The following is a 27,967-nucleotide window of genomic DNA, read 5'->3' on the forward strand; positions in this document are numbered from 1 at the left end:
GCTAAGTGTTCTTGACCTCATCATTTAATATCCTCGAGCCTCGGTTTTCACATCTGTAAAATAGGGGCAAAACTATCAGTTTCATTAAGTATTGTTGTAAGGATTAAAACTATTACATGAAAGCGTTTGGTAAATAGTAGCTAATCAATAAGTGACCTCAGTAATAGTAATAATGGAAATAGTAATTATTATTTGGAATCTCAAAATATGGCCCATTGGGGACTTTTTTTGTTCTCTTGTTTTTGTTTTTGTCTTTTTTTTTTTTAAGAAAGGAGTAGCCCATTGCTAACTAATGTACTGTACATAATGCTAAACATAATAGAATTAATGGAAAACACCTTAAGGTTGGGAAATAATTGCAAACATTTAAATTTGGGAGTTTTAATGTTACAAGACATATGTCTGGCTTCTCTTGAGGAATCAGGAGATGGGGCCGCATGGGTTTGGGCTAGTATTCCTGCCTGGCAGAGCCACTCAAAGCGATGGGGAGAAGCTACTCCTGCTATAACTGAGATATGTCCCTTCCAATTTGCACATTTCACTTACTGATCTCACAACCTCCTCCTAAAGATATTTTAGTGCGCGATCTCTGCTCAGGAGAAAAAAAAATTACAAACTGTGCTTCGGCTGAAAACAGTGGAGTTTACAAGTCTCTGCAAAGAACTCAGATGGACTTCCTCCCTCTCTGCCCCTCATCCTCCAGGTACAAGAGCTTCTATGATGCTACAAGAGTCCAAAAAGCCTTCCAGAAAGCCCTCCCTAGTGGCCCCCTCTTATATTTCACTTACTATTACAGAACTGGATTTTAGGAGGATCTGGGTATATTTGTGGGATGGCTGTAGAGATTCATCTTGAGTTTCCTTCTTATCCTAGATTAGGTTTAAAATCCTGAACTTATTCTTTTGGTGAGAGTAGAAAATACTATATTTCAACTCTGAATCTCTCAAAAAATAATCAGGTACATTTATTTAAAGATACTCCTAAATCTCTCTCTTTCACACACACACACACACACACACACACACACACACACACACAGAGCAATGGGCTGAAAGCAAGTATAGACTATTTCACCTGGTGAAAATTGTTTTCGAAAATGACAGAGAACTAATATAGAGGGTTTCAGTGTTTACAATACCACATGTATATCAAACAAACACTAGAAACATACAAACGGATTTATATTTTTTCCAGAGGAAATATCAATGATATCGGGGTGTTCGTGCTTTTAAAATGATACTGACTTTAACACAATGATGAGTGTACAGCAATTAACCTCTGTGTCAGTTTTAAATGTATAACCCAGTAACTGATTTAATCCCCTAAAAAAATAACAGCCGTTGGCATTATTCTTTGAGTAATCCTTGTTTAGTTTCCATAATGGTATACAGTTTAATGAAAAACTCATTAGAATGTAGCATGCAGCATAATTAATTCTGGCTGATTCTTTTGGTGTTAATAGCTAATGCTGGATTCCATTTTCCATTGGCTTTATTAATTTTTCATAAACCAATATTTTGACTGTAATGGGTTGTAACAGTTCCATAGAAGTTCTAGAAATGCATTAACTGTCATCAGTGTAGTTAATCTAACTAGGATTTTGAGATTTGTGTGTTGGTTCTTCAACACTAAATTTTTTAAAAGAAAAGGGGACAGCTTCGTTTTATACTTGGAGAATGAGTATCTACGTATTATTAACATAAAGTATATTAAACACTATTTAGCCAATTTGTCTCTATTTACACAACAACTTAATTGGCTGGGCTAATAACAGTGAACCATAAATTTTGCAAAGAACGCTGAAAGTGGAAAGCAAAAAAATCTTCAAAACGAAATGGTTTATGATAGAATGGTAACTCAAGTTAAAACATAAAGAGAAAAATGAACCCACCTCATTTAAAAAATCTCTGGTAATCTGCTTTCCTCAGAAAAGTTTTGGACAAAAGTAGGAGACACATTGTATAATAGCTCTCGTTGTTGGGCACCATTTGGTAATCCTGGGGTCTGTCAAGAACCCAGTCTCTGGGATTGGTGACCAGTCACCGATGTGGTCTTACATCTTTCAGGGCTTAACCCACATATATTGTTCATGATAAGATTCCGATTTGTTGCGAATGTAGGTCTGGGTCCTAATTCATCACTGTGTTCTTATTTTTTTTATTATTATTTCATTTATTTAATCAGAGCTTTCAATGGTTGTCAACCACTCAACGGATAAATTCCAGAATCCAGATTCCTTTTTATGGTATTATCAGGTCTTTAGCAACTTTTCTCTACTAGAAGGTTCTTTCTGATCTCAGTCAATATTTCTCAGTCTTTGGAGAAAACTGATTTTGCCTCAGAAATTCCCATCTCAGATGAACATCAAGTACTTGTATTTATTTTTAATTCTGTTTTAATTTTTCTTAATGGATTCTGAAGATAAGGTTGAGAAACTCCTTTGGACGCTACCAAACTTCTCCTTATTTACCCCTACAATGATCTTCTCTCTGCCTTCTTGGCTGGCAAACTCTAACTTATCCTTCCAGACCCAATTTATGGCACCCCTTTTAATGCAGAGAGAGTGGTTATTTTCCAGTGGTCCAGGAGGTATCATCATTTATTATACCCTGAGTTTATTTGTGTGCATCCTTTACTGCCCTGCCAAACTCTGGAGGGAAGGGCTGCTGCCCCAGAGCCTACCACAGTGCCTGGCACTTCCCAGGTCCTCAGTGCTGTAACTCTGACCTAAAGGATGAATTAATGGAAGCCAGTGGTATGTGTGAATTCATACACAGCCTCTCTCTTTGGCCCTTCCTTGATGGACATCATATAACTGAGTGACAGCCAGCTAACCATGGGTTCATGCAGTATCGTGTAATTGCTACCAAAATGCAATGCTAAAAAACCCAAACCAAAACCAAAACACCTCCCCAGGGCATAAGCTTTGTGTTTATTAAATCTGGAATCTACAGCCAGGGTCAGCAAAGTAGGGGCCAAGGCTTTCACAGTTTTACATAGCTGGTTGGTGGGGAGAGGAAGATGACTATTTCATGACACATGAAAATTACATGAAATGTAAATGTCTGTGTTTTTAAATAAAGTTTTATTGGAACACATCTATGCCTATTCCTTTATGTATTATCTATGGTTACTTTTGCACTAGAAGGGCAGAGCTGAGTAGCTGTGGCAGAGACTATATGGCTCATAAAGCTGAAAGTATTGACTAACTGGCCCTTTACTGAAAAAGTTTGCAGACCCCTGCTCTAAGTGAAAAAGCCACTCGTTCCTTCCTCTTTCATAACTAAATTCAGCTTCATCTTTTCTCCTAGAATCAACAAACACAGTAGTACGTCTTATCTTATATCACCAGCCTCATCCTCACCACTTCCATCATGATCACTGTTGAGATATGTTCTGAGCTTGCCAACTCCATTTTCTTTTTTTTAATGTTGTGCAGGAAAGGGTTAACTCAGCAAGCCCGGCCTGCTCAAACCTTGTGCATCTCCCCCCAAAGGCTTGTCTTTAGGACTGGTCAGCTCCTGGGAGATGAGTTCTGAGCCCTTGGAATATTCTAGCTGATGAGATTGTTTTTGGATGCCTGTGGCCTTGGGCTACACAGTACCAGTTTGATAAGATTGTTTATGGAAGCAATGTGATTTATGGTGAGTACTTATTTTTGCTCTTTGGGCTAAGGTTTGAGTAGTTGAGGTCAGTCATGGGTGCTCCAGGTCTACGTGACCAACTCCCCCCAAAAAACTTGACGCCAAGGCTCAGGTGAGCTTCCCTGACTGGCGACACTTTGCACGTGGTGTCACACATCTTTGCTGGGAAAACGAAGCACCTCCTGTGACTCTACAGGGAGAGCACACCCAGGAGCTTGCGCCTGGTTTCCTCTGGGCTTCCTCCCAGGTGCTCCTTCCCTTTGCCAATTTTCAATCTGTAGCCTTTTGTTGCAATAAATTGGAATTGTGAGTGTATCAGCCTTTCTGCATCCCGTGAGTTATGTCTAACCAAGCCAGCCAGCTCTGCAGCATAAATCAAACTATGCTTTTCCCTCTGGAGTCAAAAATCATAAAGGAATGTCCAGAAGAGGAAACATTTGGGCAAATGTCTCTCTTTCATTCTTTGATTGCCATCAATAACTACAGCTGCTTGGACATCTTTAACAGTAGCCATCAGCAGGGCATGAGAATTTTTAAGGTATCTGGTGCATAGGTCACATCTTTACTCATGTGCTTCTATTAGGACCGGGTTTTTCAATCTCAGCACTGTCAGAATTTTAGGCCAGATCATTCTTTGTGTGGGGCCCGTCCGGGGCACTGCAGGATATTTTGCAGCATCCTTAGCCCCACCCTCTAGAGGCCAGTAGTGAACACCCCTCCCCCCAGATGTAACAGTGAAAATTGTCTCCAGAAATTGCCTGATTCCTTTGGGAGGCAAAATCACTCCCAGTTAAGAACCATCAATCCAAAATACTGGCTTAACTAAAGCATGTCTGTGTAATAGGGAAGAACAAGTCTGACTCCACATTAGACCCGTTTCTTTTACTTGAACCTTTGTATTCTTTTGCTTTGGCTTAGAGTTAAGAATGTTGCCTATAGCCTGGAATAGACAGCATAGCTATTCTCAAGGCTCTGACCTTTAAGAGTACAACACTTTTCCATTCTTATAAAGTTGCAGAACAGAGAATAACATTTGTTTTGTTGGAGGTTTATAGGAACATCGTGACCTGAGCTATGTGCACAAAGGATTCCGACACCAAGAAGTGTGCAACAACCAACCTGGCCCCTCCTTCGCCTTGCCTTTAAAAATACTTTGCTGAAACCCTTCAAGGAGTTTGCGGGTTTGGGGGCAAGAGCCACCTGTCTCCTCCCATGGTTCTTTATATAATAAGCCTGTCTCGGCTCCAAACTCTGACGTTTCAGTATTGTTTGGCCTCACGGTGCCTCAGGCACAGGAGCTTGCATTTAGTAACATATGGGAGGTAACTTGCAGGGAAAGGAATTGGCTTTGTAATAAGATATACAAAGATAGGGGTTTGAATCAGCTCTTTAACCTTTGAAGTAAGCAACCTTGGGCAACTCCACTTCACTGGATTTCTACTTTATCTGCAAAAGGAAGAAAATGACACTCATCCTGCAAAGCTGCAATCTCTGTAAACATATGTAAACATCCCATCGGGGGGTTGGGCATGCAGCCAATAATATTAAATGCAAAGATACTCTGACTAATTGTCATTATATTCTATGACCTAATGAATGGAAGGCATAGAGGGGGTGCCCTCATCTACTACTGAGGAAGCTGCATCGGAAGGTGGTGAGAAATATGGGCTTTGTGGTTAGAAAAAAGACCTCTATATAATATACAGATGCTTCACAAACTAGTTCTGTGATTTAGGAAATGAGATAAACTCTCCACAAAAACCTTGGTTTCATAATTTCTACAAAGAAGATAATGCTGTAACATTTTTATTAGAACTGGAGGAGATGCAGAGTTTAGCACAGTGCCTGGCACAGATTAAGCGCCCAGAATCGGCTTATGTTGCTGATGGTTTGAGTTGCTGAGTATATTGATGAGGGCAACCTAGAACTTTCCCTATGAAATTTATCCAGAGCCGGATACCCGAACCTCATCTTCCTCCACAGCCTAGTGGTGGGGCTTCTCCTACAAGGACCATCCTGTCACTCCCTGCTTTGGGGCAAGCTCACCTTGCTATAGCCTTTCCATGCAATAGAATGGGGACTCATTTATTTAGGAAATGCAGTTTTCAGCACATAAGCGAGTGCCGATCCTGTTTGAAGATCCCCACAGGCTCCATCAAAGCCGAGCTGCATTCCCTCTGTAGGACAGGGAAGGACGCAGATAAAAATTAAGGCCAAATGTGGGCAGGGATGGAGTGAAATCCATTAAGACAGATGCAGGGAGGAGAGAGAAGCAGCAAAGTGAATTGCCACCAAAAGGGGAGGCAAAAGTAAACAGATGTACGAGATAAACTCTTTGAAGTGGAACATTTCCAGGCTGAAAATCCTTTGCTCGGGGACTTAAATCTGGACTCTTCCGTTCCAGTTCACTGAAGTGCACTGCACTGGAATCTGGCAGATGTGTAAATTATACACAACATCACCGAGCCAAAGGTCATTTGTTCACAAGAAGCAGCTCCTCACTGCCCTGGCTCTGAGTCCAGGCGAGGCTGGTCCTCTGGGTGGATATGCGCAACTTTAGAGCCATGAGGAACACCTGAATATTGCTGCTTGGAGGGGCTCTGGGTGGTGGCAGGTGCCTTTCCAACCCACCTTATACTCTTTCAGGATGCTAAGGCAGTCACCCAAAACGGGGCGTGCTTTGTACCCAGTCTTTTGGCAGATCACCCCAAGCCCAATCCAAAGTCTAGGACTGTGACCAATAAAGGAAAAGCAACTTAGGTCAGGTTATCCCAGGTTCTGGACAAATTTTACATTTTTTCAGATGCTCTTGTATCCAGATTGCAGGAAAGGAAATGGAAAGAAGTCCATCCAAAAGTGTGGCTAAAAGTCATTCTCTGAACTGTGATGGACTCAACCAAGTGAAGTGGGGGGAGGAGACCTACATTTACCTACTTCTGACCCAATTCTTAGATGAATCATGGTTCACAGTGGCCAAGAGCCCATAGAAAACCAATACCTTTGTCCCGGTAATCCAAGGTCAAATACACCTGCCCTTTCGAGCTACGCAATCACAGAGCACTACATCCATCCTCTTCATTTTTAACCTTTATATTGAGATCCCAACCCACTTTCTCATCCCCTAGCCTGGCATCAAGTCATGTGATCCGTGGCCAGGCTTGTGCCAACGTGGACACAATCAATCCAGGTGACTTCAGCGATCACACTAATCTCTTATATTTTTATCTTACTTTACAGTCTATGAAGATCTTTTACACTCATTATTTTATCTGATCCTCCCTGTAACCCCAGGATAACCTAGTTTCAAGACCTGGCCACTTTTCAAGTGTGACTTTGCAGATAGGTATGCCCTTCTTTTAGCACCCGTCATTTTGTTTCACTCCCCACAAAGCAGAAATATTTATTTTCAGAAGGAGGATCCACTCAGGAACCCCTTCTTTCCTCCCCCGCAAAAGCCCACTAATAATAATAGTGTCACCAAGACTATTGTTCACTGTCACCTTCAAGGTTTCCAAGTCGATTGACTCTGCATCTCTCTCCTTTTGAGTTTAATCGTGTATTTCTAGTCATCAGGACCTTACTCTATTTTAGATCTGCATTGCATTGGAAGATCTTTTCCTCTCCCTATTGATCACAGCTCGTGGAGTAATTTAACTCAATTCCAATTTTCCTTTGCAGGCGGGGAGCTCCCTATCCACGGAAGTGAGTTATGTGCGTTCAAGTGGTGCCTCTTACGAATCTTGTGAAGCTTTGCTGCCTTATAGCCCCGCTGATGGAATATTTAATCACAGAAATGAGTCGGCAGATATGATATACAGTGTGCGTGAGCTTTGCAGCCATCTTACCACAGCAAGTGAGAAACGGATGACGTTGCCATTTGTCAGGACCATGTTGACAATTGTGTATAGCCTTCTGTTATTTATTTTTATTTTGTTTTACTCATGTAAGAAGATTAAAGGTGCTTTCAACCAGCAGTTTTGTTAGCTAGCTATCATGATTATCCCTTAAGAATATCACTTTTTTTAAAAAAAAAACCTTTCTTTAGATGGCAAAGGGGACTTCTCAGAATGACAGGAAACTCTAAGAATCCCTGTTGAGGCCTCCGCAGCGGGATTCCTAAAAACCCTATTTTTAATTACACGAAATAACCTGAGAAATGCTACTGGGAACAGATATTTGCAGACATTTTACTTCTACTTAGTGCCTTCAGTTTTATTTTGACTCTAAAATGGCATGCCCGTACATGCTGGCTAGTCTTTGAAACTCACCTGGGCATTTTTTTGTATTGACTTATCAATCATTTGTCATGAGAATAAGCCTCAAGGAGTCTGAAGATGATTAAGCTTAGGAAAAATAATCAATGCTCTGCTTAGCTTTATAGGAAAACACCCACTTGTCTTTGGAGGAGATTTATGTATGTTCATGGAATATGCTGATTTAGGTGTATCTGCTTCTGGAAACTGGTATTGGATAAGCATTTAAAAGAGTTCTTGCAGGTATAAAACTTGATGAGAGTTCAGAAAAACCACCCCCAATGAAAGACCTTTCCTAACAGCTTTCTAAATGCTTCTCTTAGAACGTGTGTGAGGGAGAGTGCATGTCATAATTTATCAAAGCAAATTAATACTGTTCAGCTAGTAATTAAAGATCCTCATTAAGAGGTATAACTGCTCTCCCCACCCCCACCCTGCGTGAGCAATAAAAACACACTCCGGGCGTCAAGAGGTTACAGACGAAAATCGATAACCTGCCATTTTATAATTAAAGGGAAAATAAATGTTAGGGGAAAAGTCCACTAAATTAGGAAAATTACCTTTAGGAGAAATTGAAAATATTGATTTTAATTTACAAAATATGTGCACTTTTCATGCCCCATTCTGAGAGACAATTGGAGGCTGGGTTGTTAATTCTGCATAAGCTTCATAAAATCAATAATTATACTATGGAAATATTGTGATCTTTGTCATTAACACGAAGTCTTATATATAGAAATGACTAATAAAATAAGGCTGGCTCTCTGTGTCAGGCAGATACAGGGCTGACCTGTGAAATACCCACAGCAAATCAATGACAAGGTCTTCATTTCAGCTCTGGGGCACATTCAAAATTCCAAGATAAATCCAGACTATGTTTGTAGTTGGGGAAATTTAAAATGCCCCCTAGATTCTTAGTCATGGGTATTTAAATGGATAACATGAGGCATTATACCTGGTTATGGAAATGAATACATTCTACAGCTCTGTTTTGCATATATGCATTCCACAGATACAGGTGCCTGAAATTTTAGATTTAAGCTAGCAGGATTCTCAGTGTTTATGGGTCTTCAAGTATTTAAAAGGAATTGTTCTGGAGTGTTGGATCTGCAGCAACATTTCCCCACATTTCTGAATATCATGAGCTCTGTCTACCTACATAGACAAACATACAGGCTAAAAGAGAAAGCCTCTGGTTATCAACGATAGCCCAGATATTGGCAACACCAAACACAAATATTCACATTTCTCAAGTAACATTTACTTCTCCGTGCCCCCTCATCCCCCCCCCCCTTTTTTTTTAGATTTAAGTTTACTGAAGCTGCTCATAGAAATAATTATTTGGTTGTCCGGGCTCCTGAAAGCTTCCCCTGGCATAAGCAGTTAATATGTGTGAATACTGTGGTATTTGGAATAATCCAAAATTATTATCTTACTTCTCTTCTTTAATTTGACTGATTTGGAGAGAGCAGTAGCGTGATCTACTATCAGAGGGCACAGTCAATAAGAATGATGACTTTTAACATTCATAAAAAATAAAGCAAAGTAACCTGGTTGCAAAGAATACAGGCTCTTGATTTTAGCTGGCTTTTTACCAGCTGTGAAATCTTAGCCCTGTGATGCAAACCCTTTGTACCTTAGTTTCCATATTTGGAAAACTGCCATGAGGATTCAAACACATTAATTTAGGTAAAGTGCTTAGATCAGTGCCTGACCATAAAAGTACTCAATCAAGAGTAACCCTTATTACAACTTATTTTTTCCCCATAGTCCAATGATTTTTTTTTTTTTTTTTTGCGGTAGGCGGGCCTCTCACTGCTGTGGCCTCTCCCGTTGCGGAGCACAGGCTCCGGACGCGCAGGCTCAGCGGCCATGGCTCACGGGCCCAGCCGCTCCGCGGCATGTGGGATCTTCCCAGACCGGGTCACGAACCCACGTCCCCTGCATCGGCAGGCGGACTCTCAACCACTGCGCCACCAGGGAAGCCCCAATGATCTAACTTTTGAGGCTGGGCCCAGGGCTCATCTGAATGGCTGCTCTAATGTTCTAAAAGTTATGCAGATTCATGTATTCTCGTAGGTTTAAGTCATTCTGAATTGTTTCTTCTGTCTTAATGGCCTCTTAAACACCCACAGATATGCACAGAGGTTTGAAATCATTGGAAAGTAGATATTTGGTGTTTTCCTGGTTGCTTGAGCCAAAGGCGACCAGCAACTACATTGCGTAGGGCTGGAAAAATGTACTTTCCTCTCTCTGTCACAATTCGTACATTCATACCCTACCTCCTCATTGAATGGTTTCTTGCTTCTTGCTCTTGATCCCATTATTTTGGGGGAGAAAAAACATGCACATAGGCACGTGCACAGACACGGACACACACACACACGCAGAATCTGCCACCTCTTTATTCCAGACTCCATTTCACCCAGCACTGCCAGCAGATACACAGAAGCTGCTTTCCAACTTCCTCCTTGCCCTTTTGGGGGATTTCATTTCTCTGAAGCTTTGGACAAAGATGTATCCCAGCAATATCTGTGCCCCCTGAATTGATAAGCTGAGCACTGAAGGACTAGTCCTCTCATGAATTAAAAGAGAATCTTTTAGTCTAGTGGTACACTCAGAATTCAGCAGAATCAGCTCTCAGTTAACTTTCCCCTTATGGCAGAGAGGTGGAACATTAACTTATTTATTTCTATTTCCTCGACATTTATATGGTGCTGCTATGCACCAAACACTCTTCAGATATTAACCCATGTAATTCTTATAAACACCTGTGCGTTTGTTACTACTATCATCTCCCATGTAACAGATGAAGACGCTGAGGCACAGAGAGGTTAAGTAACTCGCCTAGAATCACACAGCTGGCAAGTAGAGAAACCAGGATTCCATCCTGGGCTGCCTGATAGTAATGCCCACGTTCCTCACTCTTTGTGTCCCCTCAGGAAGTGGACCCCACCACATAGCCATGGAAAGCCTTATAGCTAGGTCTTGCCTCCCCAATAAGAGTCAACACAACTACTTCACTATTAGAATCCCTGGTTGTAACCCAGGCTTGTAATAAAATTCACACATGAAGAACAACTACAAATATTGCCTACCTAAAATCCAGAACTCAGCTATCACATTGGGCCTTCCAAGGTTTACCATCTATTAAAATCAAGTTGGTTTTTGTGCTAGAGTAGCTGTCTAAGTTTCCTATGTTCCTTTGTCATCCACTAGGTTCAATGTTTAGTTTCGGGAAGATGATTGACGTAGGGCATCTCAGAAGAGACAAAGCAAGGGGTGTGACTTACCATCAAGAGATTACAAAATGAGTGGATCTAAACCAACGGGTCATTGATTTCTCCTTATTAAAAAGCAAGGGCCACATCAAAGCAAGACTTCTTTTCAACATCAATGTGACAAATCTACTAAGGTTCTCAGGTGTTCAGCGCAGCCTTGTTCATGAGCAGGGAAGCAACAGGTAGAAGTAACAGGTTATGCTGAGCAAAAAAATCTCAGCTGCTGTTGCTTCTGAGTTACTCTCTCCCCAAATCTGACGACCAAGTTTTCTGGGACAGTGGATTTGAGTGGCAGTTGGGTGGCTGGGAAGGGATGAGGAGAAAGCTATATACCCTTGAAGGCAAAGCAGAGAGAAAGGGAATTGCTAAGGGAAATTGATTAATGGAAAAAGAAGGACAACTTAGCTTTCCTAGTTTTCTAAATTATCCTTCTCTTTGCAATTCCAAAACACTGGCACATTATTGGGATAATTAAGCCAACTCTCTGCTTTGCCAAGGGAATAAAAAATGCAATTCCAAATGGAAACGTATGGCTGAAAAACACGTTCAGGCACATTGAAAGAAAACAGGCATGAGCAGCTGTCCATTTGTTCAAATCTCTTGAACAAAATCTCAGTGCTTTTTTTGAGGCAAAATCAGTGTGAAATGTCACAAGGAGCCGTGGCTCCATGCTTATGCCACAATGTAACTTACATGATTCCCCTTTATTTTTTAAAAGCTTTTAAACAGTTTTGGTTTTGCCTTAAAAAAAATCATTCAAAACTTGCCAGGATAGGAATTTATCAGTTCAGATTATTTTATAAACCCATTCTTTATGGGCAGGCAAAGCACATTTAGAAAAGACCAAGAAGACATCATGCAAAGAGAAAACTCTTTACCTGCATAGAATTCGGGACTGTACACTGCACCCACAACTGGATTCAATTTCCAGCCTTAAAATAAATACACAAAAATGTTATCATCACATTTGATTCAACAACTCCTATCACTGCAAATTAACTACAAGTCAAATGGGTTGACTACAAGTCAAAAGTCAAATACACCAAAATGGTGTATTTTTTTTTATTTTAAAATTAAGAGAATGTATAGTTTGGGCAGGCATAAAGTATACTTGAAAACTATACATAGGAAAAATAGATTTAGGCCCTTTTTTGATTTTCTGCCAATACAAGTTAATAGCATGGAAACTACTGACCAGCTACAGGTGAACCTTTTGAAAAGGATGTGATAATTCATTTCATCCCATATCAATATTTTCTAGAGCCCCTATAATAATTTAAATTTTTTGGTCTTCTTTCATGGATCACTGCTAGATATTCCTTTGTATTAAGTTCATCCCTTTGTAATACATCCCTTTGTATTAAGTTCATCCCTTTGTAATACATCCCTTTGTATTAAGTTTGCAAAGTTTTGGAAGATGAACAGAATTCTTTGTAGAAACATATTCTGAAAATCGTCATTCCTAATTGTGACCCAGAGACTCTACAGAACTCCAAAGTGCTTTTTAAATCCCAAAGAAAATGACATTTATCCACTACAGATTGTGTGGAATACATTTCAAAGAATTCAAGAACCATAAAAATTCTTAATAAGCATGTGATATCTAAGGTAACTTTCAAATAACCTGTATGTTCCAAACGTTCCACATGGTGCGTTTTCTGTAAAAGGAATCCTGGCCCTTTAGAAACTTTTACTCAAGAAAAGAGCAAACAAGAATATTTGCAAATCAAGCTACTCTCATTACACACCCACTGGGCACTATTTAGGGAACAACCTCAGAAAATGATCATGTTTTAGGGTTTGGTGATCATTTCCTGCTCCTGCTGGTAAGTCTTTATAAAAGCATCCATTACAGTCTTGCCAAAAGACACTAGACAGGTATGGGAAACCTTGTGTCTTTGAGGTGAAGGTCAAACATCAGAGGTCCTCTACTAAATGCTCCTGAGAAAAGGCAATGGTGAGAGTTGTGATGTGAGAGAAGGTACTTGTGACAAGTACTCTCTGAGCTCTTCCCAGAGGGAAAGGGTGTGCCATCCTATTGCCTGGTCTAAGTGATGAGCCTGGAAGAACAGCTGAGAGGTGACCACAATCTACTGATCCACTAAGGAAGACAGAGGCACTATATTGCAATAGATTGGCCCCTGGATGGACCTAAGAACTTCCTAGAACTTTCCAAGAATGTTTTGTTTCTAGAAACTTTCCGTTCCAATTTGAATAAACTAGCTGGTTTACAGCACCCAGGGTGATCTTAGGATAGGGTTTTCCAAAGGGTTATCCTTGGATTACTTGGAGGCATATTAATGGGAAACTCCTGGCTGCAATTTTAGACCCAGAGAACGAGACATGAAATTCTGAGACGTATTGTCCCAGGGGCTTCTGAAACTCCATATTGTCACCTTCCTCTCCTATATTAAATACATCTTATCTTATAGAAATTCCTATAGTGGTATAAAAATAAAAATTACCCCAATCATTTCAGAATATGTGCTTTATAAATATGGAAAATGACTTCAATTTGACCAACTGAAATTCACTGCTTCCTAAAAAAGAAATTACTCAATTTCTGAGGACATGTCCACATTTTAAGTCATTTGGAATCAAAGAGAAAATAGAGCAAAGTGGCTGCAAATAAAGCTTCAGGGTTATCTGGACATATTTAATTTTCTCTTGCTAGTTTTTCACAGAAATCTAGAGTTTGTGAAAGAAATCTATACGTAGCCATATTAAGTGAATAATTAAGTTATGAATTTATTACCCTTCTTCTTCCCTCTGTCCTCCATCTTACATCCTGCTTATGCCCCTACCTTTTACTGGTAGTGGAGACAGGGTCGTTTTGAAACCATTGTTTCTTTTATGTATTCTTATTAACTCCCTTAAATAATTCCTTTTGCACACGAGGCTGGGACACACCATTCACTGAATGTGGATCCATTGATTAACTTTGATGTAACTCTCAAAGATTGTAAGTTAGGCCAACAGTCTTTCATTTTTTTCAAAGAAACAGATTTCTCAGTCTTTCATTTTTCTCAAAGAAACAGATTTCTCAGAGGTGTCTAAGACTGTCTAGAAATCATGTTTCTCTCATCTACATTTACCTTCCTCATTTCCCTGGGCTAAGAAAACTCTATCTATGTATCTATTTATCTATCATCTATCTATCTATATCTATCATCCATCCATCCATCCATCTCTATCATCACTCTTTCTTTATTATCTATTTATCTTTTGACTAATCAATCAATCTCTCAGCTCTTGACAAAGCTGACCTGATGTCTTCTTAGGGCATGCTACTTAATGCCACTTTCTAACTATCTACCAATGATCTACCAGTTTACCAAGTCTCCCCATGGAAAACTTCCATTCAATATAAACATAATAGAAACAAAATGATACTCTCCCTCCTCAGAAGATCTATGCCATCTCACATTTGCAAGTATTAATTGAGAGAGGTAATTGATAAGGTTTCCTCTACAATAAGTCAGCTGAGATATGTGAGCAGCAAAATGAAATGAGACTGCTCAGGTAGCCATGGGAACATCAGTGCAGGTTTTCCCTTCTTCCCATCACTGGTCTTTTCTCCTAAATAAGGCTGCTCTATTCCCACTGTAGGAAAAACAAAGGCTTTTCTGAACCACACCACAGGCACGAAAATTCAACTTCTCATCTCCCTCCTCCCCTGAAGCAGATTCCTCACCAAGTCTTCCCCCCTTCAGCAAATGGCATCTCCATCCACTTGGTTCCTCAAAACAAAATTCTTGATAAATAATGCCTTGATGCTTCCCTTACCCTCATATCCCATGTACCATCCATTAGAAAATCCTGTTGGTTAGACTTTGAAAAGATGTTTCCACTCTCTCCACTTCCCTCCCTCACCAATGCCACCATCCCAGCCCAAGACATTTATATTTCTTAGCTGGACAAGTCCACGGCAACAAAGTCCTAACTCTCACCGTCTTCTCTTCCTCTTTTCCTAGTGGCCAAACCCATTTTTAAAAGTAAATCAGACATGTCATCCTGCTACTCAGAATTCAATAGCTTCCTGCTGCACTTAGAACACAAATTCTTCTTTAAAACAATTTATTTATTTAACTTATTTATTTTTGGCTGTGTTGGGTCTTTGTTGCTACGCGTGGGCTCTCTCTAGTTGCGGCGAGCAGGGGCTACTCTTCGTTGAGGTGCGTGGGCTTCTCATTGTGGTGGCCTCTCCTGTTGCGGATCATGGGCTCTAGGCATGCAGGCTTCAGTAGTTGCAGCATGCGGGCTCAGTAGTTGTGGCTCGCAGGCTTAGTTGCTCCGCGGCACATGGGATCTTCCCGGACCAGGGATTGAACCCGTGTCCCCTGCCTTGGCAGGTGGATTCTCAACCACTGCGTCACCAGGGAAGCCCTAGAACACAAATTCTTTACCTTGGCCTACAAGCCCACACAATCTAACCCCGGTCCATTTGTTTTGTACCACTGTTCCCTTTTCTCCAAACTGTGGTGACACTGGCCTTTTTCATCTTTTCAAAACAACTTAAGATCCTTCTAGACCAATCTAGACCATTCTGGATTGTATCCACTGCTCGCTCTGCTTGGAGAACTCTGCTCATTCCTCAAAAGTTGACCTGATATTGTTTAGGTCTCCAATGCCTCCCCAGGGCTGGCTGTTTAATGCCTCTTCCTTCCCTACTCTTACGGCCGTCCCCTGATTCAATTCCCAGTTTTGTTTTCTGCATAGCGGTTAACACCGCCTGGATTTATCTTTTTTCTTTTGTTGCTTGTTCTTAATTGTTTTTATAAACTTTCTCCTTCATTAAAATTAATGGTGAAGTGAGCGGGCCTGACTGCTGTCCGATGTGAATTCCCAACATCTAAAACTGTTTGGCAAATAGTCAATGCTCCACATATTTACTTAGTTTTGCTCTAAAGGAACTGAAAGAATAAAGAGCTTTTTTTTAATGGACTCATTCCTTTTTAGCTAGGATCTCCTTCCTACCGTCAATGACCTGCTTCCCTATATACACCTAATAAAAAAGGGCCCTGTTAGGGGTGACTGTCTTCAAGGGAAAGGCAATAAGAATCCAGCCCTTGAAAATCACCTCTGCTCAGACTTAACAGGGATCTTGCAGGCTTATGTAAATACATGCAAATCACATGCAAATGACCTCCTAGTCCCTATGACTCCTTCTAGTACCTGGAAGGGACTCTTGGGATCACCTTGCTGGAGACAGGAGCCTGCACTGTCAGGAAGACGGACAAAATGATCCCAGTTTTAATTTCTCAGGCAGTTTGTGTATGTCCCCAGGCCTTGCAAATTCAGAGATTTTGATCAAGGACATTAAACTGAACAATGAAGCTTACAACAAAGGGAGAACAGCTGACAAAGCCCACCGCTCCCAGCTCCCAGGGCCCCCATACAACAAGGCAATGGAGCAGAGACCAGACATGTGGAGGTCTCACTCCATATCACACATAGGAGCTGTTTAGAGAGATCCCTCTGCGGCCTGGCCTCAAGGGGCTGCATCCAAATCAGTGTTCCCCTCCTAAAATTTAGCTTCTCAAAGGTCATCTGCCAGCCTTCTGCAGAAACACTGGCCGAGGTCCCCAGTGTTAACTACGGCTGTATTAGGTGTTAAAAGACAGGTCTGAATGTGCACACAAAAAACTCTGCATGTGCCTTCTCTAGGGCTTTGCGGAGTTGGGTATCGAAGAAACACATTCAAGAAATCACCCTTAAATGTCCGGGGTTTCCATAATTCAAAAAGAGTCATGTACCACAATGTTCGTTGTAGCACTATTTACGATAGCCAGGACATGGCAGCAACCTAAGTGCCCATAGACCGATGAATGGATAAAGAAGATGTGGCACATATATACAATGGAGTATTACTCAGCCATAAAAAGGAACAAAATTGAGTGGTGAGGTGGATGGACCTAGAGTCTGTCATACAGAGTGCAGTAAGTCAGAAAGAGAAAAACAAATACCACATGCTAACACATATATATGGAATCTAAAAAAAAAAAAAAATGGTTCTGATGAACCCAGGGGCAGGACAGGAATAAAGACACAGACATAGAGAATGGACTTGAGGACATGGGGAAGGGGAAGGGTAAATTGGGACGAAGTGAGAGAGTGGCATGGACATATATACACTACCAAATGTAAAACAGATAGCTAGTGGGAAGCAGCTGCATAGCACAGGGAGATCAGCTCAGTGCTTTGCGACCACATAGAGGAGTGGGATAAGGAGGGTGGGAGGGAGACGCAAGAGGGAGGGGATATGGGGATATACCTATGCATATAGCTGATTCACTTTGTTATACAGCAGAAACTAACACAACATTGAAAAGCAATTTTACTCCAATAAAGATGTTAAAAAAAAAAAATGTCTGGGGTTTCCCAAACTGCACACCGAGGTTTTCTAAAGACATGACCTGAGGATGCCAGGGATCTGGTATTTGAAATGGTGCAGACGGAAATGCCCAAAATGAAAAGTCAGTTGCACATTGCATCTGGTTCACTCAGGAACTTTTTTTTTTGCAACACATATTTATTGTCAACATTTAAATTTCGTCTATACAGGATTTCTGTTTCTCTTCAAACATGAGCAGAAATAGCAACTTTAGGTTAAGAATCCTCCATGGGCCAATTTGCTGGGGGTGATGAGGGACCACCCCACTTAATCCTCCAGTTTGTCTCCTCCCTATTACATGCTGGGCTTGGAGGCCAAAGGTCAGCAATCTTTTATTGTTACCCTGTGCTGTTTTTTTCTTCTAGGAGAGACATACTTTGCTTTTCCCAGTATGAAAATGAAAGAGTCCCAAAAGGCCACAAGTTTCTCAGACCCTCTCTGCTTCCTTATTTATTTGACCTAGCCAGCTTCTGTTAGCATCTGAATGTTTGATCCTTAAGTTAATATGTCTATCAGGAAATTCAGCTTACTATCTACAGGAAAAAAAAAAAAAGAGAACAGGATGGCAACTTATTACTGAGATTATTGTGTAAATAAATTTTTAGGGGACTTTGTACCCCTGCCACTGTTTTGAGTATTTTATCTCCCATAATAATCACAAATACCCTATATAGTAGGTCCCATTTCTCAGGTCCCACTTGGGAAAGCTGTTATGTGGAGTGTTTCAACAGCCTGCCTGCAGTTCAATAGCCAGTGAAAGGCAGGTAGGATGCGAAGTCCACCTCTCCATACAGTCTTGGGTCTTTTTGTCCCGTTTTCAACCTTCCTAAGATCTCAGAGAAAATAAAAGAGCTACATCCAACACCAATGCTTCTCCAACATCGAAGAAGTTCCTGAGAATCTGATTTTCAACTTGTTTTACAGAGGAAACATTTGATCTCCAATGAGCTCAGTAAAGCTTAACTCTTCTCTGAGGGTTGGTGTCCTCAGGAAAAATCAGCAATACAGAAGTAGCCCGCCCAAATCCCTCTTTGTGGAGCTTTTTGATGGGGCGGGTTTCCAGACCCCTATGTGTCATTCTACAGTCTTCTCTTACTGCCAAGTTCAAATGTCCTGGGAAACGGAATCCACATCCTCCATGATTTCATTAACTTTGGTCCTCTATAGCAGAGCCTCCTAACCTTGTGTCTTATCGCGGTTAGGGTCCTGTCCCATTCATCATCAAAAACTTTGCAGTTGCTTAAAGTTTTGCTGGATGACTGACAAGACTGAAGGAGTGCATGAATGTGATGCTGGCACGGAGAGCTATATTTTTCCATGTGAAGGTGATCTCAAAATTTGATGACTCTAGTGATGCATAATTTTGCTGAAGCCTAAGTTTGATGGTTTGTGAGAATGAATGAGGTAGCTAATGAATGAATCTCACCAATCAATTTTCTCATTTCCATGTGACTTTATTTGTCCTCACTTCTCTTTTTTTTCCTGGCTTTATCGAGGCATAACTGATAACTAAGTTTGTCTATACTGAAGGATTGAAGGTGTACCATTTGTTGATTTGATATACATACACACTGTAAAACTTTTGCCACAATCCAGCTAATTAACATATCCATCATCTCACATAGCTACCACTTTCTTTTTTTTTTCTTTTTGGCAGTGATAATATCCTCCATTAACACAGTCATGCTTGTTAAGGATCTGAGAGGGACCCATATCTTTTCAGTTATGTTGGATTGCCTTTTATGGGAAATTTTACTTGTAGTGATGGTACTCATGAATTAAGGATTGAAAAAGCTTTGAAAACTACTTTTCTTGAATACCAAAATTCTCCACCATCTCCACTATAGAAGCCAATCATCTTTATGTAGTTAGGATCTGCCTTTTTTTAAAAGTCAGTTCTACTGCGACTGCCCATCTACCCCTTAGGTACCATCCTCAGTCCATGTGACAGGATAAGCCCCTGAGTACCCCCTTTTGGGTACACAGATTAGAGACCCATATGACATTTCTGGAAACTAAGAATGCATGGTTCCCTGGAATGGGATGTGGGATGTTTATGCCAACATACCAAACTGGGAATTTGGGGCTGCAACTTTAATAATCTTTCTGTTCCTGTAGCTGGTTGCTTGAGTGCAGCTCTGTAAGATGACAGGGGAAAGCGATGCACTCATAACACATGGGCATGGCCACCAGATTTTATTTCATAATAAAAAAAAATCCTTCACTAATCACTCCATCTCCTCTAGCCTCAAATTTTACAGCTTTACCACAGGAAAACTATGTCTTCTTTACAGGACTTCACGTGGACCCAGTGCATCTAAAATGCTTAACATAATGCCATACACTCAGAGATGTTGGCTATTAATAAATAGGCTTTGAGTTGTGTCTCCAAGGCCCACAGGTCCAGTTTTCAGCCCCTGGGTATGTCATTGATCAATAGCACTTTCTTTAAAATAAATATGCCTACATATGGCTTAAGGAATAATATTTGGCTTCCCTTGCTTTATTTTCTCACATAAGCAGCAGATATGAACATCTATGCATATGCATGAAAGCATGCGTGGTGCAAACACACACACACACTCTCACACGCACACACAATTGCTACTTCATAATTAAAGAAAGTGCCCAGTAGTCATGTTGGTGTCATTGTGTACTAGCTCTGGCAAGTTGCAGAGCTATCATTTTTACCCAAGTAGAAAGTCTTCATGACATGTAACTCAGCGGTTTGCTTCATTTCATCACTGGGCATTCAAAGTCTGTTGCAAAAATTTTCTATACCATTTAAGGTTATGTCTTGGGTTGCTGGAGCTGGGAAAATGGGTCAGCAGAATAAATAATTCTTCTGGTCTTTCTCCTTAGACTCCTATTATATTGAGGGTATATTTCTGTTTAATTTTGCCCCTTTTAAAAATAAGAACAAACTGGCTTAGCCTAATTGGTAGCCATTTGCACAAGAAAGAAGAAAAACAAAAACAAAACTACCAAATGCTTGTAGTATTGTTTATAATAGAAAAAAAACGTCAATCAGTACGTGAGGTGGGAATAAACCCATATATTCATTTTATGGAATATTATGTAACCACTAAAAAGAATGAATGTAGTCTGTATGTATTAACATTGAAAGAACTCCATATGACTTATAAAAGCCAATTAGAAATGATATGTACACCATGTTCATATAAAAAGAATGCACACACTACTGTGAATGTTATAAATATATACTGACTACGTATACATACAAGAAAGTGCAAAATAAAGGTATAGACAATAATCTGTAATAGTGGTACCTTCTGAGGAGGTAGCTGGGAAACCAAGGTGGCAGTAGTGTCATTCAAAATATATTTTAGCCTTTTCTTCCCCCCCTTTTTCCTTCCCTCCTTCCTTCCTCTCCCCCTCTCTCTCTTTCTTTCTTTTCCTTTTTTAATGTCTGTATTTCCATGTTTCATGTGTAATTAAAATGTTAAAAATGGAAAATTCCATAAATTTTTCCTTAAGACTGTAATAAAATTGCTATTTTTAAAAAATATATAAACCAAAAAATATCTTCCAGTCTCACAATTCAATTCAACCATTAACATTTTGGTGTAATGCCTACCTTAATTCAAATCATGCTATACATATAATTTTCTTATTTTAAAACTTTTAATTCATTATGAGGCCCTTTGTAGTCTTCATCCTACTCATTTTAATGACTATAATATTCCACTAAGCTCTAACTTTAACTTACTACATTACATTCTTTCTAATTCTGGTACAATTAAGTATGTGATTAGCATATCAGCAGCCTCCCTCCCCCCATATATCTTAAGAGACATTTTTTTCTGAGAAGGATTAAAGAATCAAAATGTGTGAGCATTTTAAGTAACTCTTCATACATATTAAATCCTTATTATGAAGCGTCTTGAGATGTCTTCTTCTAGAGCAAGGGCAGAAATGCCTTGTCCTGAAGGGGTCTGCAATACACAGCAACACCCTCACCTGCCCCCAAATGCCACTGGTGGGCAACCAGTTCTCACTATGGAACTGGTCATGAGACACCCTCTAAGGCACTTTAAAAGCCTAATAGCTCCAGAGAAGATTCAAAGCCAGAACCAAATTCTGCAGTCCCACTTCTGGGGATGATTAGTGATCAGTGAAGAGGTGGTGATGAAAAAAGAAACAAACAAAACTTCCATCCTCCTTCAACTAACTATAATAACAATAAATTAAATTACCCAAGTAATTCCTAAATAAGTACTGTATCTCACTCACATGGGAGTTATTACAGAGAGACTGAAAGAAGGACATGCACTCTTAACCTGAGAACTAAATTTGCCTTTGTCATGAAATTTATCTTATTGATTCAAGTGGTTCACTGTAGCAGGTCAGCAGCAAGGACACAGTAGCCATGCTAAGGCAAATGTGGCTTGTTGAAACAGATTCCCCAGTTAAATTACTTAATAGATTCTGAGGTAGAGACAATTTCTTGTAAAAGGCCAATCTCTACTTACCATTTGTATAAGGGTTGACAGTCTTTTTATTTGTCATTACACGTGCTGTGGCATTATTTACCTATGTACATAGAAAACTCAAATAAGCACATATTCCAGGGCCAGTCCACAGTTCAATTAGTTGCATGCATTATGACTGTGATTACTTATTAAAAAAAAAAACCACCAAAAAGTAAAATGCATTTTAATTTAAAGAAGGCAGTAGGTGCATAACAAAATCATACATTTTTATAATTACGTTTACTTCATAACCATTTTAACTTAACAAATCATTTCAATAAAGCAATGTCATATCATTTAAAAGTTTAATAAGGAGACAGTAAAAGCAAATTAAAAGGAACTGCATAATTGAAGACTGAAAAGCATGCGTGTACTCCATGGTAACACAGAAACAATAAATATTTTTTAAACATAAAATAAGGTTCACATGAAGGAACATGCAGTGGAATAGAAGAGGGGAGAGACAAGGTACAAGGGAACATAAATGTCAAAAAAAGGACAAACAAGTTTTAGCCGTATGCAACACTTTACGAGGGAAGAACCATCGGGAAGCAACATCTAGCATTCAACACTTGGAACAAGAGCCTTTTACATCGCAAGAATTAACAAAATCATTCAAGCTTTAAAGTCACAGCTAACAAAAGGATAAAAGAGAGGGTGCATTGTTTAACACAATATGGAGTTAACGATCTGAGTAAGATGTGCACTGGTCATATCTCAATCCAGTCAGTGCCTCCCAGGCTAGCTTAGAACGTACACTCAGTTACAGGCGTACCAATATCCAAAAAAATAGAGCATCAAGAAAACTTAATACAACAAGTCAAAAAAATTCACGTGGTATATATATGTATAGAGATATATCAGCACTAAATACGTGAAACGGCAGATGGATTTCACCACTTACCATTCACCACCATCGCCAGCATGAGTTTGTATACAGTTACCATGGTTACTGAGAGTTTGGTGAGGGGCCTAAGGGTTATCGTCGAGGGTGGGAGGAAATGAAAGGCAAAATATGCAACATCTTACTCCAAAGACTAAAGCATTTTTAACTGGTATTTTTTCTTTTTTTTTTTAAGTTTTAACAAATACTACCCTGTGGTCATTTTGAGGGAGAGTCAGTGGTAGAAAGAGCAGATTCTGAGTATCGGAATTTTAGCGTTTATTATTTTCCATGAAGAACGGCCAGATATTGAACAGGAAATCCTGTTTGGTTATTCACTTTGTGATCAAAAGAATATAAAGTTCAAACTGGCTTCTTAAAAAAACAAAAAAAAAGAAAGGTTTCATGACAAAAACCTCTCACTTTTTTTTTTTTTTCCCAAACAATCGTTCTCTCGAACGCCATTTCTTTCACAATTTGGCTTAATTTGCACACCACTGTGGATCCCTCATCAACCCTGTAGTGGAAAGAAAAAGAAAAGGAAAAAAAAAAAGAAACTGCTCTGTATTTTGTTTTGTTTGGCAACACTCTCTCCACTACTTGGAATCTACTGCACCCATTGGTTATAAAACATGAAAAATAAAATAATTTAAAAATCCCTTTCAGATTAACCTTTCTTTTGTCTCACTTTTGCCATCCACCTTTTAGCAGTAATAAGAGTAACATAATAAAGGAAAATTTAAAAAAAATTAAGGCCAGTTTTCCTTTTTATATATAAATAAATATATATATATATATAAACAATGAGAAGGGAGTAGGGTCACACACAAGACACAATGATGCATCTGAAACAACAAATGAGCGTGAAGCAGACACTTATCAAAAAGATGAAAAGGAAAATATTTTGGACATGCACCTCGATTTTACGGCCCTCTACCACGGTGCCGTGTAATTTCTCCCTCGCCCTGTCCGCATCGGCACTATTTTCGAAAGTTACGAAACCAAATCCCTGCATGCAGGAGGGAGAAGGGAAAACAACATGCAGATTATTATTTTCAGTCAACGACCACTGTGGAACGTTCTCTCGCTTTAATTTCTATTTCTTGTCCTGGCTTCAGTTCTGTAACATGCAAATTAGAGAAATTATAAGAGTACTAAAATGTGCAATAAGTAAGCGACAAATGTGAACAAGATTTTTGTTTTCTGTCACCCGTTAGCTGTCACCCCTGAAGAATTCAAAGAATGATACCAGAAATACCTTTCTAAATGTCACTACAGAAGAAAAGAAATCTAACGGAAAGAAAATGAGATCAAAATAAATGTACAGTGTCTTCACAGAGAAGAAAATGAAATAACGAGGAAAAAAAAGGGAACCACTTTCTTGACATGCAAATTAAGAAGAAAAGAAAAGAAAACGTGTGCACAAAATTCAACAATGAATGCCAGAATCTTCTAACATTGCCTACAGAGTCATGCTGTGTGGTTTTAAGACCATCTCTTCTCCATGCAGTTTTAGGGTTATTCAAATTTGTCAATTCTACAGCCTTTATGTCTCAAAAAATAAAAATTAAAAGCCTAAAAAAAAAGGAAAGACCTTTTTTTATAATAAATCTTAAACTCTGATCTAATAAGCAAAATAATCCCATGAAATGAATAGAAATAAACATCAATTGATTAATAATGCAAACAGTTCAAGTAACATTTTTGTATTAATACTTCCCCTCTGACCCTGAAAATAATATACATGCTTCGGAATTTGTCAACTTTCCCGACCACTTTATTAACCCAAAAGGGAAATGTGTATTCATACGGTAAAGTCCTAAGACATTATGCTGGTATTCATTTATCAAATCAACTGGTAGAAAATAAAGAAGCTCCTTTAATAGAATGTTATTTATAATAACACTCTGGGAACTTTTATTGGTCAATAACAAATATACCCTTTTCTGCACCACTGGCATATTTTGTTTAATATTTCAGCCTCAAAAAACAACCCCCCAAACATTGCATTGTTAAAAATCCATCATTTTTCTTCACTGACACTGTTCCTAAGAAGAGTACAGAAAATATGACACATTATTTTTAAAACCCCTAAAAATATTTGTACATCTTGTTCAGAAATATACACCAACCGTTTGAAACAATTCCAGTGCAAATATGCCCAGCTCGTTCTGGTCTTCATAGTGTAAACTGGGTGAAATAATGCAATGTGCCAGGACTCCTCTTTGTGTTCAGTAATCTTTACATAAAGGAAAAATGCTAGCTTTAAGCTTAGCTGGGGCAGTAGGACAGTCTGTCCCACTAATAAAATAGACCGTCATTACAACTTACAGCTAGTCATTAGCTGTTAACTCTCAGATCCTCATTAGATTGCTAAAGGGATGTCCGAAACTCAGGGTATTTAGAGAGCTGTTACCCAGTGCTTTAACTAAGAGAGAACTTTCCAATATTAAGATGGGCTCATGCATAGAAGAAACTATCTGTGGATGTCTTCAAGTTAGATTAGATAATTATCTGATAGAGAAAAAAATTAATTATTCACTTGGGGGATTAGGCTGAATTACCCTTCATATTTCCCACAGTGAGGGTCCATGATTAGGGTAGGTCTGAACTATTTGATTAACCTAATAAGGTTACATGCTTAGAAGGAGGCTACTTAGTTCTATACATCACTGGTAGGATGCCCACATTTGGTACTCAAAGATACGTGCCGATTAGTTTTGAAATAATAGCTCTTCAACAGGCAAAAGACAGAATTTGGGGGAGGGGGTCGCTCTATTTGATGGCTCTGACTCTTAGCCAGTGGGTCCCACACTTAGTTGTACATCAGAAGGAACTGGAGAGCATATTAAACATTCAGATTCCTGAGCCCTGACCCATATCTATCGGATCAGAATCCCTGAGTGGAACCCAGAAATCTGCCGAAAAAGTTACCTATGTGGCCCAGCAATTGGGTTTCCATGGCCTCTCATACCACTAAGCACTATCAAAAGGATTCAGTTCTTTGAATGAAGTAGAATATTACATTGCCAGTTTCTATAGAGCAATTTAGGGAGTGGAGTGAGTTTTTGAGATGAATATCTATCTGACTTGGTGATTCGTATCTTAAACCTAGGGGTCAGCCAAAATCACATAGGAATGTTCTCTTCCTGACCTCTAAGCCCAGTGCTCTAGCGTCCATAGCCATGCCATACATTTAATAAGTAATTAGGGAAACTAGGACTCCGGCTCTATCTGGGGCAATTCTTTCACTTGGCAAGGAAAGGAAGCCCACAGTCCATTGCGATTTATCGATGGAGGGCTTGGTGGCATCATTGTTGTCGATAGGCACTAACAGTCGGGGTCACCGCAGTGCTGGAAGGAACATAGGCAGGAGAAAGTCGAACATGCCACCCACCTGTCTAACACGATCCCAACGAATCGAGTCATTGTGATTCTGGTCTGAGCCCAGAGCAAACCATACTGGCCTAAAATCTGCATCATGTATGTCAGGGAGAGGTGAAAGTGAAGATAAAGATTTATTCTGAACCCCAAGTTCATAAACTAAAAAGGAATTCTACTCCATTTTCACTTTCCTTTGAAGTAAAAAAAAATATTTATTCTCTTTATTATTTTTTTTAACTCTCATTATTTTCTGCTAAACTTTTTTTTTTTTTTTTTTCTTTTTTTTGAGTGGCTCATTTCAACCTGCTGAGATGCCTAGTTGAGATCTGGCAAAGCTGGGTTCATGAAGACCTTGCTCCAGACTCAGTCCCCCAAATACCAAAGGGATTCTCCTACGTGTGCCATTGGACAATCCTACCTCCCACCCAGGTGAGAAGTGCTATGATGTCCCTGGGTCAGAAGATGGCCAGATTCTCATCTGGGGAGCTACACCATAACCAGAGACCACCAGCTGGCCATTTTGAGGCACCCTCTCCATCAAGCACAGGTGCTGTTTCTTTTGACCTGCCTCGTGGTCAGAATTCTATCTTAAGCAAAATGTAACTTGCAGAATATTCTTAAAATATTTTGAATATTTTTATCTCAGTCTTAAAAAGGGGATCAAAAGAAGCACCTTCTGGACTTGGCCTGGTGAGCACAGGAAGGAACTGAGTGCAATGCAATAACCTTGTAAAGATCAAGTGTGCAGGAGGGGCTGTATGGGGGGAGTCAGATGCTCCCTAAGTGCTGGAGGAGGGACACTGCTTCCCAGGGTTTACCTTAACAGAGAAGGGGGAGCTAAGAGAAAGTGCAATCCTTCAGAAGAAGAGAATCTGGGATATTTGTGCCCTATGATGGGAAGGCATGACCCCTAGGCAGATAATGGCGACCCTAACGTGGACCAGCCGTCACTTGCTTATTTTTAAATCTTTTTGTGAAACATAAATTCTGATCTTCCCGTATCCCAGTTATTTTTCTACTTTAGTCTTGTGGGATATATTTAGGCGATATCTTCCCTTTTTGTAGTAATACAAATACAATATTTTATAGCTGAAATAAAGGCTCTGAAGTATCCGGGATGGATGTGTGTGCTGACTTTTCATCTTACATGAAAATCTGATTCCACCAGTTTCTGGTGCAGAGAACTCCTATCACCTAGAAGAGGAGAGCTGTTGATAAGGGTCTGAAGGCTCATTTGCCTGTGGGACTAAGGGCTTTATGACCCACTTGTTCCCAATCGCCTTTTCACACGCAGACCCTTCTCCCTGGAAGACCATCTTCCCTCTTTCCCTTCCCTGGGAAACCCTGACTCATCTTTTTCTCGCAGCTTAAATGCCACTTCTCCCAGAAACCCTCCCAGCTTCCAACAAGATTGGTCTGCCTGCTTGGAGTCTCAGCAGCCTTTTCGCTGAGAACACAGCAAACTCTGTTGCATCTGTTTGTCTTAAGGATCCGTCTCTCAGGCTACTCTGGAAAGTCTGTGAGAACAGGAAGCACTTCTGTCTCGCTCATGTCCGATTCACCAACCTTGTACTGGAATGCAATCAATACTATAGACACCACTGAATCAAAGAGCAGACTGCATTTCCTAGGTCT

At 39.9% G+C, this 27,967-nt stretch overlaps 1 protein-coding gene across 1 annotated transcript in view; it reads right to left on the reverse strand.

The window, feature by feature from the left end:
* Positions 1-27,967, reverse strand: part of RBFOX1 (RNA binding fox-1 homolog 1) — a 180,694-nt gene that overhangs the window by 89,641 nt on the left and 63,086 nt on the right. The window contains exons 4-6 of the mRNA XM_022552334.2: positions 23,865-23,957; positions 22,066-22,126; positions 12,057-12,110 (exon numbers count right to left, since the gene is read on the reverse strand). Of these exons, the coding sequence (XP_022408042.2) occupies positions 12,057-12,110; positions 22,066-22,126; positions 23,865-23,957 (208 nt within the window). The remainder of the gene's footprint in view (positions 1-12,056; positions 12,111-22,065; positions 22,127-23,864; positions 23,958-27,967) is intronic.

The sequence above is a fragment of the Delphinapterus leucas genome, chromosome 15 (assembly GCF_059928025.1).
Source record: "Delphinapterus leucas isolate spDelLeu-1000000601 "Yukka" chromosome 15, BTC_Dleu_Yukka2, whole genome shotgun sequence".
NCBI lineage: Eukaryota > Metazoa > Chordata > Mammalia > Artiodactyla > Monodontidae > Delphinapterus > Delphinapterus leucas.